General features: G+C 40.3%; 1 protein-coding gene across 1 annotated transcript in view; it reads left to right on the forward strand.

Annotated features, from left to right (window-relative positions):
• Nucleotides 1–3,353: 3,353 nt before the first annotated feature.
• cyth3a (cytohesin 3a) overlaps nt 3,354–14,221 on the forward strand; it is a 44,417-nt gene continuing 33,549 nt past the window's right edge. The window contains exon 1 of the mRNA XM_083904286.1: nt 3,354–3,379. Coding sequence (XP_083760412.1) covers nt 3,361–3,379 — 19 coding nt within the window. The 5' untranslated portion in view covers nt 3,354–3,360. The remainder of the gene's footprint in view (nt 3,380–14,221) is intronic.

Here is a 14,221-nt window from a genome sequence, read left to right on the forward strand (position 1 = left end):
TAAGCGTGGAGTTCAGTATAATGTTGATGCCTGAAGCCTCTGAGGGGGAAAAACAAGGGAAACCATTAACTTTCTATTTATAGCACAGAGTGGAAAGTTGTTGTGACACATGTATTGGGAGTTTGAGAGGTTCCGTTTACAGTTTTAATTAACATGGAGAAACGTGCTCTTTTTGATGATAAAATAAGCATTTTTTATTGCACTGAATTGTTCTTAATGTGCTGCTGCAGAGAAAAGATTGCACACAAACTCACTGCACTTTTCTCATTAGTATTGTTTCATAGACTGGAAATTAATTTCCGCCTCTTTTTTCCTTCTGTGCTCAGTCATTTCCAGTAACGCTGAAGTAATCACTGCTGTTTCAGACAAAGGACACAAGAGTCTGTGTTACATCATGTTGGCTGTGCAGCCAGAAGGTGAACCTTCAAAATAAAAGGGAACTGTACTGAGTTTGTGCCATGGAAGGGAAACTGAGGGCGGAGAACGCCACAGCTTTCCATATTCACTGTATGAAAGACGGGGGTTTTAATGGAGAACAAAGAACCCACTGTATAATTCACAGGATATAGTAAAAATGGTAGCATTTTGAAAAATAATAAACATATATTTAAAAAAAAAAAAAAAAATGGTAGCATTTTGTCTATTTATAGGAATAAACGTCTTTAAAATGTGTAGAAACGTTGGACAACGAAAATAATAAATGCAAACAAAGCGAGGCATTAGAATGGAATAGAAAACTTGGAAAATCAGATCGCTGACTAAAACTGGTAAAAATTATGACTTTTTTAATATTACGGCATTATTCTCATAATATTATGACTTTTTTTACTAGTATGACTTTACTCTTGTAAAATTACGATTTTATTCTTGTAAAACTATGACTTTATTCTTGTAAAACTATGACTTTATTCTTGTAAAATTACGACTTTATTCTCATAATATTACAACTTTATTCTTGTAAAATTACGACTTTATTCTCATAATATTACGACTTTATTCTTGTCAAAATTACAACTTTATTCTTATATTATTACAACTTTATTCTTGTAAAATTACAACTTTATTCTTGTAAAATTACAACTTTATTCTCATAATATTACAACTTTATTCTTGTAAAATTATGACTTTATTCTCATAATATTACAACTTTATTCTATATTATTACAACTTTATTCTCATAATATTACGACTTTATTCTTGAAGAAATCCAACTTTATTTTCAGATTATTACAACTTTATTCTTGTGAAATTATGACTTTATTCTCATAATATCACAACTTTATTCTTATATTCTTACGACTTTAGTCTTGTAAAAATCTGACTTTATTTTCATATTATTACGAGTTTATTCTCATAATACTACAACTTTATTCTATATTATTACAACTTTATTCTCGTGAAATTCAGACTTTTTTTCCTCATAAGATTATGACTCTACGATGAAATCTTTTTTTCTCTTCAGTTTGGCCTTAATACTCATATATGGTGAGTATATATGTGTTAGATAAACACTGTGCAGCATGTGAGGGTCAACATGGACCAAAAAGCCCATTTCTGACCCTTGACACAGTTGGGATCAGATTTCATAACATGGTGAGGGTGATGGAGGGAGGTTGATGGAGGGAGGGTGATGGAGGGAGGGTGGGCCATCATCCCATCACTTCCTCTGCTGTAACTTTCTTCCATTGTCCCTGAACGCAACTCCCTTCCTGAACTCTGGACTCCACGCTGGGTCCTGCCTTTGTGTGCTCTTCCTGTCAGTACATCACTCTCTTCCCTGGAAAAGCCTCAGTGACTAATGAGCGCACATGGACGTGGACATGGACATGGACATGGGGCAGGGACAGACGGGAAAGAGCTGGACCACGTTGGCCGTGAGCCTTTAAAGGTGTAACCGCGCTGACATCAGTGAAATGACGATGATGTGTGTGTGGAGGATGTTTGAGGTCAGAATCAGAGGAGGACGCAGATATTTAACACGGGTGCTTCATGTAACCACTCTTACTTCATGAAAAAGACCTTGTGAACAGATTACACGCGTAATCTCGTATAAACCCTGCAGAGTGACATCTATCAATGAAGTCATGTTTTTTAAAATCCACTGTGTGTGGTCTATAGGTATTACTCATGTTGTGTGGTGACCTAAAACCATTTGAGTGCTTACATTATGGAGACTTGTCTTCATTATGTGGACAAAAACATCCCCATAAACCAAGGTTATGTCAAGGTAAAGGTTAAAGGGATAGATCCGGTCTTTAAAAGCATGTTTGTGTGTATTTCCTGCGAGGGCATACGGATAAAACAGGTTCAAGCCACTTAAGGAAATAAAGTCTACATTTGGAATGTTGCTTTTTCTGACTTTTTGTTTGAAAATCAGCGTTTTTAGCTCAGGGGGACACAGGAGACGCTGGTCTACTGCTGCCTCGTTTGGTAGCTTTGTGTAACTTAGGATGAAGGAAATACAAATGCCAATGTTTTTTTTTAAAAACAACACATTTAAAAATATTGATGGAGACAGCAGTGGATCGGCAAATCATGTGTGGCATGACGTAAAAAAAAAAGCTATATTTATTATAAAAAAAAAAAAAGATATATATATATATATATATAAATTACATTATTATACAGAGAATATTTATTTATTATATTTAAAATATTTTTTATTATATAGTTAAATTATTTAAATATACAATAGCAGATTAGTTTGTATTATATTGATGTCTGTTGTTTTTTTCATAATCAAATAAATGTATACATAATACATATATATATATGTATTATGTATACATTTATTTGATTATGATTATTTGTAAAAAAAAAACCAAAAAAACCCAACACACTTCAATATAATACTATATACTACTAATATATATAATATAAATATGTATAGTTATTTTTTCTATAGAAACAAAGAATATACTGTGTAAATAGTAAATTCATAACTGAGGCCCAGCTGCAACACCACCAATGACCACTGGGGGGCAGCTGTGTGTGTGTGGTGGGCGTGGTTTATCGACGTCACAGCGGTAGCAGCGTCGCTAATGTGGAAGCAGGAGGAGGAGAAGGAGGAGAAGGAGGGAGCAGCAGAGGAGGAGAAGGAGGAGAGAACAACCGCTGCTGTTTCTCCCTCACACTCAAATATCACATCCGCGCTCACTGACCGTCTTCTCGGGTAAAAACGCGGACACTTCCCGCTGTTTTATTTGTGTCTTTCCGCGTTAATTCCGCCGCTGACACGCGCGCCGTCCACCCGCCTGTCCGTCATCACAACACCGGCTTCGACTGTGTGTTTGACAGCGGAGAGGAAAAAAAACAGAGAAAACACCTTCACAGGTTGTTGTTTTTACCTTCTCCTGGAACATGGACGAGGACAATCACGGTAAGACTGAGTTATTATTGTGGGTTTATTTATCCCCTGTGTCCCCGTGCATGAATGGATGGATGGGAGGAGGAGGAGGAGGAGGAGGAGGAGGACACACGGTGTGGATGGATGTGAGCAGATGGAGGTGTATCTGCTTCAATATGTTGTTTTTGTTGTCTCACTGTAACACACACACACACACACACACACACACACACACACACACACACACACACACACACACACACACACACACACACACACACACACACACACACACACACAACGTAAAGTCAGTGGTAACACCTGTTAATAAACATACAGGTAATTACGCTCACGTGTGTGCGTTCATTAAAGCTCCAGTATGTAACATTTATGACGATTTTTTGGGGGGTTTGTTTGAATATACTGGAGTACTGTGAATATCGCAATATTTCACAGTACTCCAGTATGTTCATTAAAGCTCCAGTATATAATATTTTTGACAATTTTCTGCTTTAAACATTCATTAAAACTCCAGTACGTTACATTTAAGACGATTTTTCGGGGGTACTGTGAAATATCGCGATATTTCAAGTACCCCTAGTATGTTCGTTAAAGCTCCAGTATGTGACATTGAAGACGTTTTTTTTGGGTTTGATTGAATGTACTGGAGTAATGTGAAATATCGCAGTAATTCAGATACCCCCAGTACGTTCAATAAAGCTCCAGTATGTAACATTGATGACGATTTTTCGGCTTTAAACGTTCATTAAAGCTCCAGTATGTAACATTTATGGCGATTTTTCGGCTTTAAACGTTCATTAAAGCTCCAGTATGTAACATTTATGGCGATTTTTCGGCTTTAAACATTCATTAAAGCTCCAGCATGTAACATTTATGACGATTTTTCGGCTTTAAACGTTCATTAAAGCTCCAGTATGTAACATTTATGGCGATTTTTGGGCTTTACAGATTCATTAAAGCTTTAGTATGTAACATTGAAGACGATTTTTCGGTTTTAATTGAACGTACAGGGGGTACTGTGTAATATCTCGATATTTCACAGTACCCCTAGTATGTTCATTAAAGCTCCAGTATGCAACATTGAAGACGGTTTTTCGGTTTTAAACGCTCATTAAAGCTCCAGTATGCAACATTTATGATGATTTTTCTGCTGATTTTCGGCTTTTTCGGTTGTTCTCCATGTTGTGAAGAGAGAAATCCTGCACTTTTCACGTTAGACAGATATCGCGATGAATCGTTGTATCGAGATATTTTTGGTATCGTGGACCGTGTATCGTATCGTGACGTACACCGTGATATTATATTGAGAACCATGGATTTAGACTATATTTAGCACCTCTATGTTCTGTCATTTGTTTAATGGGTTAAATCTTTCATTTCTCACACAGACATTATTTGACCTTATTATTATTATTTAATAGTAATAAGTACTGATGATGATACTGTGTAGTAATACTGTGTAGGTGAAGGTACAGGCTGTAGTGATAAAGGTGAATGAACTGATCCAGAGCAGCTGCATGTGCAGCTATGATTACTGCTCTCACTGTGGCTGCAGGTTTATTATCATGTGATAGTGGGTATAACGCAAACACACACACACACACACATAGTCTGGACCTTCACATAGTTATCCTTTTAAGGATGTGGACAGACTAAACAAAAACTTAACCTAACCAACAATTCAAATCTTAGTCCTAAACTCAAACCAGTTCCTCGGAAATGAGGTTCTTCCTCATCAGAACCTCATTAGGTCCCTGGTCTCCATGAGGATCGCAGGTCCTGACAAAGGTCAGTGTTTGATGCCAGAAAACGTCCTAAAGCGGTGACAAATACAAGACCACACACACACACACACACACACGTGTTTGTGCTTCATTCATAGTGAGGACCCTCAATGCATTCCCTGGGCTAACCTTAACCCAAACCCTAACCCTAAAACCAGGTCTTAACCCCCAAAACCGGCCGAAATATAGGATTTGTGGTCCTCACAAAGCCACAACACACACACACACACACACAGACACACACACATGTTCCTGAGCAGATAATCCAAACCGCCGTGTGGACTCAAAAGACCTTGAAGGTGGTGTGTGTGTGTGTGTGTGTGTGTGTGTGTGTGTCGTGTAAATAAAGGTCTGATAAGAGTTTGTCAGTTAAACTGTTGCAGATTAACAGAAGACCCTCATGGTCTACACTTCCACATTTCACCCTCTCACCTCGTCCTACACACTCTGTGTGTGTGTGTGTGTGCCGGTGTGTGTGTGTGTGATCAGTATGAAAGTCTTTTTCTAACAGATATCACAGTTTAATTTGAGTGCAATAATTGTTTTAGTGTTGTGTTATAGATTTAAAACATGACAAACATCACCTTCAAAAATACAAGTTATCATGTGATGCAAAGATGAGAACGTTAAGATGTATGAAATTGTGTGGATTTAATATTTTAACTTGTCTACAACATAGAACAATCAAAATATAGAATAATCAAGTTACAGCCTCAGTGATGTGCTAATTGCACTGACTGTATGTGATTATAATCGTAATACATTTTATTTATCATAGAGTGATAGCAAAAGTCCAAAAATACTATATCAATTCATCTTTCCATTATTTTCTACATAAATTCTTAGTTTTTTGGTTCAGAAATTAGTTTGTTCAATAAATATTAATTTAAGGAGTTTTAATTATATAACAATAAAGAAGGCACCTAAACTGATTAACTGATCATCGAAATAGCTTAGGATTCATTTAGTGACTGATTATTAATCAATGAATTGTTGTAGCCTTACATCATATTATATGTACTGTACGTTAAAATTACCTGATTTGACCCCATTTCATTGAGCTTAACTTATATTTGCTAAGTTTCCTTCATGAGGTTTAACTTTTATTGTGTTTAAAACTACATTAAATTCAAATTATGACATTTAGGGCACTTCAGTGGCTGAAATGTCTTCTTTTTGACGTTAAACGTCTGCTTCTCTGTGTGTGTTTGTTAACATTTGTTGACAGTGACCCGTATCTACTCTGTAACTTTAACCGCGACGTCTCTCCGCGGCCGTAAATGTCACCCGCTCACAAACCGCCTCGCTTCTCGCTCACAGACGAGGCTGAGCTGTCCGTCGCTGTGACAGGAAGTCAGAGAGAGAGTCACCTGATCGCAACTGGAAACGCGCGACACAAGAATGCGGATCGTTAAAATAACTTGACCGCAAACCGTTAAAAACTCCTGCGACGTCTGGCCTCGCATCACTTAACATTGTTCACGCGCTCACCTTCATATCACAACACAGGCCTGCAGGGAGAAAAGGCTGCTGGTGCCATTCATACACACTAATGTGCACATTATCACCGCATGAGTGACCTACAGTGTGTGTGTGTGTGTGTGTGTGTGTGTGTGTGTGCAACATGTGGTCAAAGACGAGGCTATAATCTGTTCTGCACCATTGAACCCATTCAAGACGACGACGCTGCTCTAAGATTAAGAACCGCCATGGAAATGGATCATGCTACAACGAGTCTATATCTTTTACTCATCTTCTGCTGCTTTATCCTCCACATGAGGGGGCGCTGGTGCCAATCCCAGCTGATATAGGCCAAAAGGCGAGGTCACGCCCTGGACAGGTCACCAGTCCATCACAGGGCCACATAGAGATTAGAGACAACCATTCAATCTCACTCACACCTACAGTTATTATTGTCCAATTAGCCTAATCCCAGAAATCTGCCTGTTTTTTGGTCCACTAACTCGGGTATTCTTGCTGCAAAGGAAACGTGTGGCCCTTTTTCTTAGATTCTGTTTCAGTATTTCACTAGAAACGGCTTCTTTTGCTTGTCCAGACTCAGATTCCTGGACAAATTCTCGTTCCTGAATCCGTAGCGGTCATCGTTCTTTGTCGAGGCTCCGGTTTCGTACGAGCTTTAGAATCTAAGCGGCCGTCGTTTGTGTTTTTCTCCCGGGGTCCAGTCGACCGTCCGCTCTGAAACTGAATTTGATTTAATTTTAGACGCGTTTGCCTCAGACGGCTGCTCCGACAGTGTGTTTAGGTACATGTTAAAAGTCAAGATTTTAGTCAGACTAAAGACAATAATTTGGTTTTCTAGTCGGACTAACATACCTGGATAATGCGATTCATAGTCTGATTACTCCTGTATGTCTACCCTTAGTCAGACTGGAGTCGGACTTGGCGTTTTGCGAATGCAAACATCTCAAAAACCTAATTTTCAGACAATTTACGCAAGATTACGTGTTTAACAGTTGATTCCATTTTAACTTCTCTTTTTTCGCATCATGGAAATCGTAGGCTCCTCGTATTTATATCGCACTTTTGCGGTCTTGACGATCACTCGACGCTGCTTTTCACTACAGTTTTGCAGATTACATATATAAGAGTTGAAGTTTGACTTTTTCTGATATAATCTGATCAAGTGATTTTGGCCCCATAGGGAGTATGGCACAAAAGGCAAATGTTTTCAAATCAAAACTAGTACTATGCAATAGGTTAGCGCGCGTTAACCCACGACACGTTTCCATGACGACTGACCAGAAAAAAAAAAGGTGCACACCGGAGTCCAGGCACCATTTACCAGTTAGCTCCGTTAGCTGCATTAGCTCCCTTTAGCGCCGTTAGCGCGCCTACAGTCGAACTGGAGCGGTCTGTTTATGAAACAAAAAGAGCAGTGCTACAAAAAACTAGCGTACCTGTGTAACTGCGTATGTGTGCCTCTGTTTTTAAAGTTTAGTGTTACTTTAGAGACTCATTTTAACAATCTGGAGTCACGTAAACATGACGTTGCGCGCGTCTTTTTCCGGTAAGTCGTCTTGGAAACACACCATGCGCTAATGTTCGTTGACAGCACTAATCAAAACTATTCAATCTTGTAGAAAAATGGCTAATTTAAGAGATGTTTTGGTTTAAAAAAAGGTTTCTTTAAAAATCTTTACAAACTCAATCATTTTTGGATTATTCTAGCGGGCCGGATATTAATTCAGGCGGGCCAGTTTTTGGCCCACGAGCCGCCGGTTGCTGACCAGCAGAGAATGGTGTGGCCTCATCCCTTCTACACAAACTGTGCCACTGTGTGTTATGTGCGGGACTCTGTAGCTGTAGCTGTAGCATGGAATTCATTAGTGCGAGTTTACTGCGCTCGTTAATCACAGTCGGCGCTCCTCGGCCGGCTTCACGCGCCGCAGCGCAGACAGGGTCTGGACCTCAGAGTGCCTGAGAATCAGCAACAGGCTCCAAGAAGTGTTTTTTTATTAGTCATGCGTCTATTTTTAGCGCTATTGTATCGCTGGAACGAGACGTGGAAAGAACGCAGAAGCAGAAACGGCCTCGCTGAGCGGCTGGAGGGAGGCCGTGAAGTTTAACACTTTTCTCTCCTTTACAGCGGCTCCACGATCCAGGGATTAACGGGCTGTCGGGGGGCATTAAATCACAATTCACCTTAACAGCAGCGTGAATGAAAATGTGCAGAAAAGTTTGCTCACGGAGTCGCGGCGAGGTTTTCCTGGAGCACATTTCCTGAGCGAGTGCCGCGATAACCTCGCCGTGTCAATCTACACTCTTCTCTCTATCTGAGCGTGGGAAAAAAAAGGGAAAGGCCTTTCCTTCAATTCTTCCATTCTCTCGGCGCTAAGCGTGAACGTGTGAGCGAAAAACAACAATTAGTGACTTTGTTTTGTCTGTGAGGAGGTTTTAACGGTGCGTTCAGGGTCCGGCTCCGTTTGCCGAGCACTGATTACACGTCTCCGCTCGCTGATTGGTCTTCCCTAAGTATCTCCCTGACAAAGAAATGATGAAAAACCTGAAAGACGTCTGATTTTACTGGGGTTGCAGTGAAAACTTTCAATGGGAATTAACAGGAATAAACCAATAAAGCAGCCACATAGCACACTAATTACTGCATTGTACTGTGACTTAAATATCATGATAATATCGTATCGCGATATTATCGTGTCATGACTTATTCGTTTCTTATATATCATGATAACATCATATTGTGATAACGTGGTATTGTGACTTCAATATGATTATATCGTATTGCGATAATATTGTATCGTGACTTCATGATATCGTATTGCGATAATATGGTATTGTGTCTTAAATGTGATAATAGCGTATTGCGATATATCGTATTGTTTCTTAAATATCATGATAATATCATATTGTGATAACGTGGTATCATGACTTAAATATCATTATATCGTATTGCGATAATATTGTATCGTGACTTCATGATATGGTATTGCGATAATATGGAATCATGACATAAATATGATAATATCATATTGTGTTGTATCGTATCATGGCTTAAATATCATGGTAATATCGTATTGCGATAATATGGTATCGGGACTTAAATATGATAATATCGTATCGCAATATATCGTATTGTGACTTAAATATCATGATAATATCATATCGCGATAATATCGTATTGTGACTTAAATATCATTAAAATATTGTATAGCGATAATATCGTATCATGACTTAAATATGATAATATTGCATTGTGATAATATCGTATTGTGACTTAAATATCATGATAATAACATTGCAATTATATCGTATCATGACTTAAATATCATGATAATATATACGTATATATGTAGGTAGATATATCTAGACGGTTATCGGTCTATACAAATAATTCTTGCCATGTTTTAAAAAATGTAAAATGTTTTACATTAGTAAATGACACAGTTTCTTTAAATTATCAATAAAATCCAGTTTTATTAGTAAAATTCCCAGACTAAAATTTACCAGCAATCCTCCGCCCCTGTACAAGCGTAGACTTTACGCGTGTTATTGCATATCACATTCACCAGACCAGACATGAAACCCAACCTACGGTGGCTTTGTTTTAAAAAAGAAATTCCTTGACTGTACGTGTCGTTTCTTTGACGTCTAGGCTCGTCGTCTTGAGTGGGATTATTTGGTAAGAAGTGGAAGTTGCTGTGATTAAGGTTTGCTCTTTGTTGTGGCTGCAGCAGTGTGTGTGGGAGGATATCAGATAGTCACTCGGGGGAAAGCGTGGACCTGCAGCTCTGCAGCTCTGTGCTTCTCCCAGAGCGTCAGGCTGGATTAACCTAAGTGTTTGGTGCTGAACGGCTGGACGCCGATGAAACGGAGCTCACACATCTGTTTCTCTGTCTCTGCATCTGTCTAATGTCACTCTGTGGAGAGGTGCTAATGTATGATGAGAAGAGAATTAATCAGCAACTATTTTCATGGTTGATTAAGTGTTTGATGTCGCGCTCAGAGATTTGGGTAAAATGTTTAATTTGTGTCTTAATTTTAATGAAGTTTACTGCAATTTCATTCACAATTTCACTTCACTACAGTCAAGCTTCAGCTCAGTATTTACCAGTATTGTAATGTAAAGAAGTACAAATACTTTTGCTACTGCACTTGAGTACAAAATTCACGTATCTGTACTGTTAAATTGTGTAATTTTACTCCACTACTATCGACTTCTACTACTACGACTGTCTTTGTGACTCGTTAGTACCAATTAAAATCAGAAGAAGAGTTGGTAACAGTCTGTATTTATACATGGGGTTAGGTGTCTTTGCTCAAGGACACATAGTAGAGTCAGGAATTGAACCCACAACCCTACCATTGAGCCACCGTCTTTCTCAGTTTTTTATTACTTTTACTTCTTAGACTTAAGCACATTTTATATCAGAAGATTACTTTTGATACTTAAGTACAGTAAATGTCATTTAGTTTTACTGAAGTAATTAGGTCACTTGGTAAGATACTTGTACTTTTATTCAAGTATCATTTAAGGTACTTTAAATAAGACTGGTATTGACTGTGGTAATACCAGTTTAATGGTAACTAATTAGGAAACTAGCAGGGACTTCTGTTAATTTGTTAATTCAAATACCGATATTTTCCCTGGGCGTATCGATATCGCATTGCGCGAGGAAGGGCGACGATATAACAATATTTCACGTGGCTACTGAACACATTTTCTATTAAAATAAAACAATTCAATTAAATTTTACCTGTAAAAACTCCCGTTTAACATGAAGTAATGCCATCTGCATAGACAGGTTGGGGTGAAAGGAAAAATGGGGAAGATTAGGCTTCTGGGTTTATTTGAACGCTGGTAGAGTGTGTGTCACTGTCAGCAGTGATTCACGGTGAAACACATAACTCTCGACTTGTGTTGACACAGATGTCACTAACTACGTGTTAAAAAAGTGTTCTCTCTCTCTTTAACTGCAGGGAGCACAAATCCACTTTGACTGCCAAGATTATGGGGTTTTTGTGAGAAGATTAAACGCGGGAGCGAACATTTCTACATTTATACAACCACATGCAACACAAGACAAACACACAAACACAAGACTCTGCTGGCGCAACAGGCTGAGCAGAGCTTTTGTCTGAGCTCGTGTTGAGAGACTACATATGGACTTGATTAGGAGAGAGACTGAGGAGGCTTTTCCCACATGTTCCCATCTCCATGGCACTGTGTGTGTGTGTGGGGGTGTGTGTGGGGGGGGGAAAACCAGGCATTGTAGCTTTTAGCGAGACAACATCTCTGTTTCTGCTTTGCCTGGAGTTATAGCTCAGAGCTGTCAGGAGGGGGAAGATCCCCGAGCGTGAGACAGAGAGCAGATGGGAGACAAAAGGCCGGACAAATTAAATGAGTGGGAGACGGGGAGGAACTGTGAGGGACGCAGAGATACGTCGGAGTCAAGGTCCAGCTGAGGCTGCAGGTCTGAGGCTTCAGGTCCATCTGAGGCTGCAGACCTGTGTTTCTTGGCTTCTGTCTTGACACAAATGAAGAAAGACACCAACGCCTAAGCTCGTTCTCACCTTCGTAAAAACGCCCTGGCGCTCTTGTTTTGCTTCATTTCCTGTCAACCTCCCCTTTTCTTATTCTTGTATTTCTAACTCTTCTGTTTCAAACCATCTGCTTTTCATGGACGGTTCTTGAAACCAGCAGCAGGTCGTCCTGGATCGGGTTGATATTTCACTTTAGGGAACTCGGACTATAGTGGATCCTGGAACCAATAGAAACGGTCGACCAAGAGCGTCGTGTGTGGTTTCCCGTGGCTGTTGTTTCTGATGGAGTGTGATGAGAGCGGGCTTCATTGTTGGCTGTTATTGCAGGCAGACGCACAACCATCGCAGGAACATCCTGGAAACATCAGGACGGAGACGATCACGCAGCGCCGCTAGCTCGGAACACTGGTCCAGACGCTCCGGTCTCCTGCTTCCTGCTGGCTTTTTTTGCACATTGTCAGCTTTTTTTGTTTTGTTTGTTTTTTGCACTCATTTTGCTCTTTCGTTCATTCTCATGCATGAATTTGAACATTTAAAATGGCTCCCACGCTACAAATCTCAGAGCAGAACAGCACCTGAATCTCCTGCAGGAAGCAGCAGCAGCAGCAGAGGTGTCTGGGAATAATTTATTCCTTTCTCACCTCTGTTTCTTCCACTGTTGTCAACTTAATTTTACAAGGATTTAAGGCTACATGTTACTTCTCCGACTGCGTAACCACGGAGACCACTCCAGCCTTCATACTTCTCGTCCGTCGTGGTGACGGATACGCGCTGCAATTTCCCGCCCGATCAGTAGGGGTCGCCACGCAAGGTCGTTGTGCTTCTGGCTACAGTGAGCAATGGCGTCCGAGAGAGAAAGACTGTTGTTGTTGTTGTTGTTGTTGTTGTTGTTGCAGCTGAATAACACTGAAACAGTGGCTGTTTCTCACTTTTCTGTGTCACGGAACGCAGTTTTAAAGCGGAACTCGACCTGAAGTTCCTATTAAGGCTGTTTTTTAGTGTGTATCTGTGTCATTACCTTGTTTATGAAGCCCTGAAGGTCCTAAACAAACAGTTCAGCCACTGCTGAGAACGCTGTGTTTTATTGTAATCTCGGGGCTCAACGAGATCTCTGAAAATCCCGTAAAAGTTACATAAACGGCGGTTCTCCTGAACAGCAGATCCTCCTGCTCCGGGCACTAGTCCGGGCACATCCGGTTGCGTACATTGAACCGCAGAAGAAGAAGAATAACGTCCGTTGTGGAGGTGTTTCACGAGCGACAGTGTCTTCTGACTCTGGGTCTGACTCTGGGTCAAAGGTCGTCAAAGGGACTGCGGCGGGGAGTCGTGAAGAAGCTATTTTTAAACACTGTTAAAACAATGTTTTGATAATGAGGAGCAGTGCATCCACCGTTCCAGAGGGGGGAGCTGTGCTTCTGAGAGCGGGTGTGCTGAATAGTACTGGCCAATCACAAGACTCTGTCTTCTGGGGGTGAAAGTTCACTCTGAAACATCGCGGCTGATGAACAGCGTCAGAAAAGAGGATTTCAATCGGCTTGTTTACAGCAACTAGGAGTTTTTTGAAGTAGACCTCCATAACTAACATATATGTGCAACAGGACCACTCTATGTGACCTTTAGGATAATTTGAGGCGAGAAATTGTCCATTTAGAGTCTAAACATGTGCTGTGTGTGTTAAGATATGACGTATTTATAGTTTGGCATCGACGTTGTCGGCGGTGATCAGCTCCGCTTCTGTGGACGCTCGGTGCTCACTGTGAGCCGGCACAGAGCAGCGTTAGCTCGGCCTGTCCTGAGGACCAATCGCAGCTCTTGCCGTCTCCGTTGTCCCTTGACGGAGTGACGGACACTTAACAAATATTTCGTGCAGCCGGAGACGACGCAGAGTCTCTCGGTCGACGCAGAGGACTCTGCGTAACCTACGTAGAGCACTTTACGCAGGAGTATAAATTGGGCTTTAAAAACAAACTCTAGATGCCAGAAGAAACATCATCCCTGAAGTTCACTCTCAGGCCGATCAAATCGTTAGACGATAGTTACTTTGGCTGCC

The sequence above is a fragment of the Microchirus variegatus genome, assembly GCF_963457635.1.
Source record: "Microchirus variegatus genome assembly, chromosome: 17".
In the NCBI taxonomy this organism is placed as follows: domain Eukaryota; kingdom Metazoa; phylum Chordata; class Actinopteri; order Pleuronectiformes; family Soleidae; genus Microchirus; species Microchirus variegatus.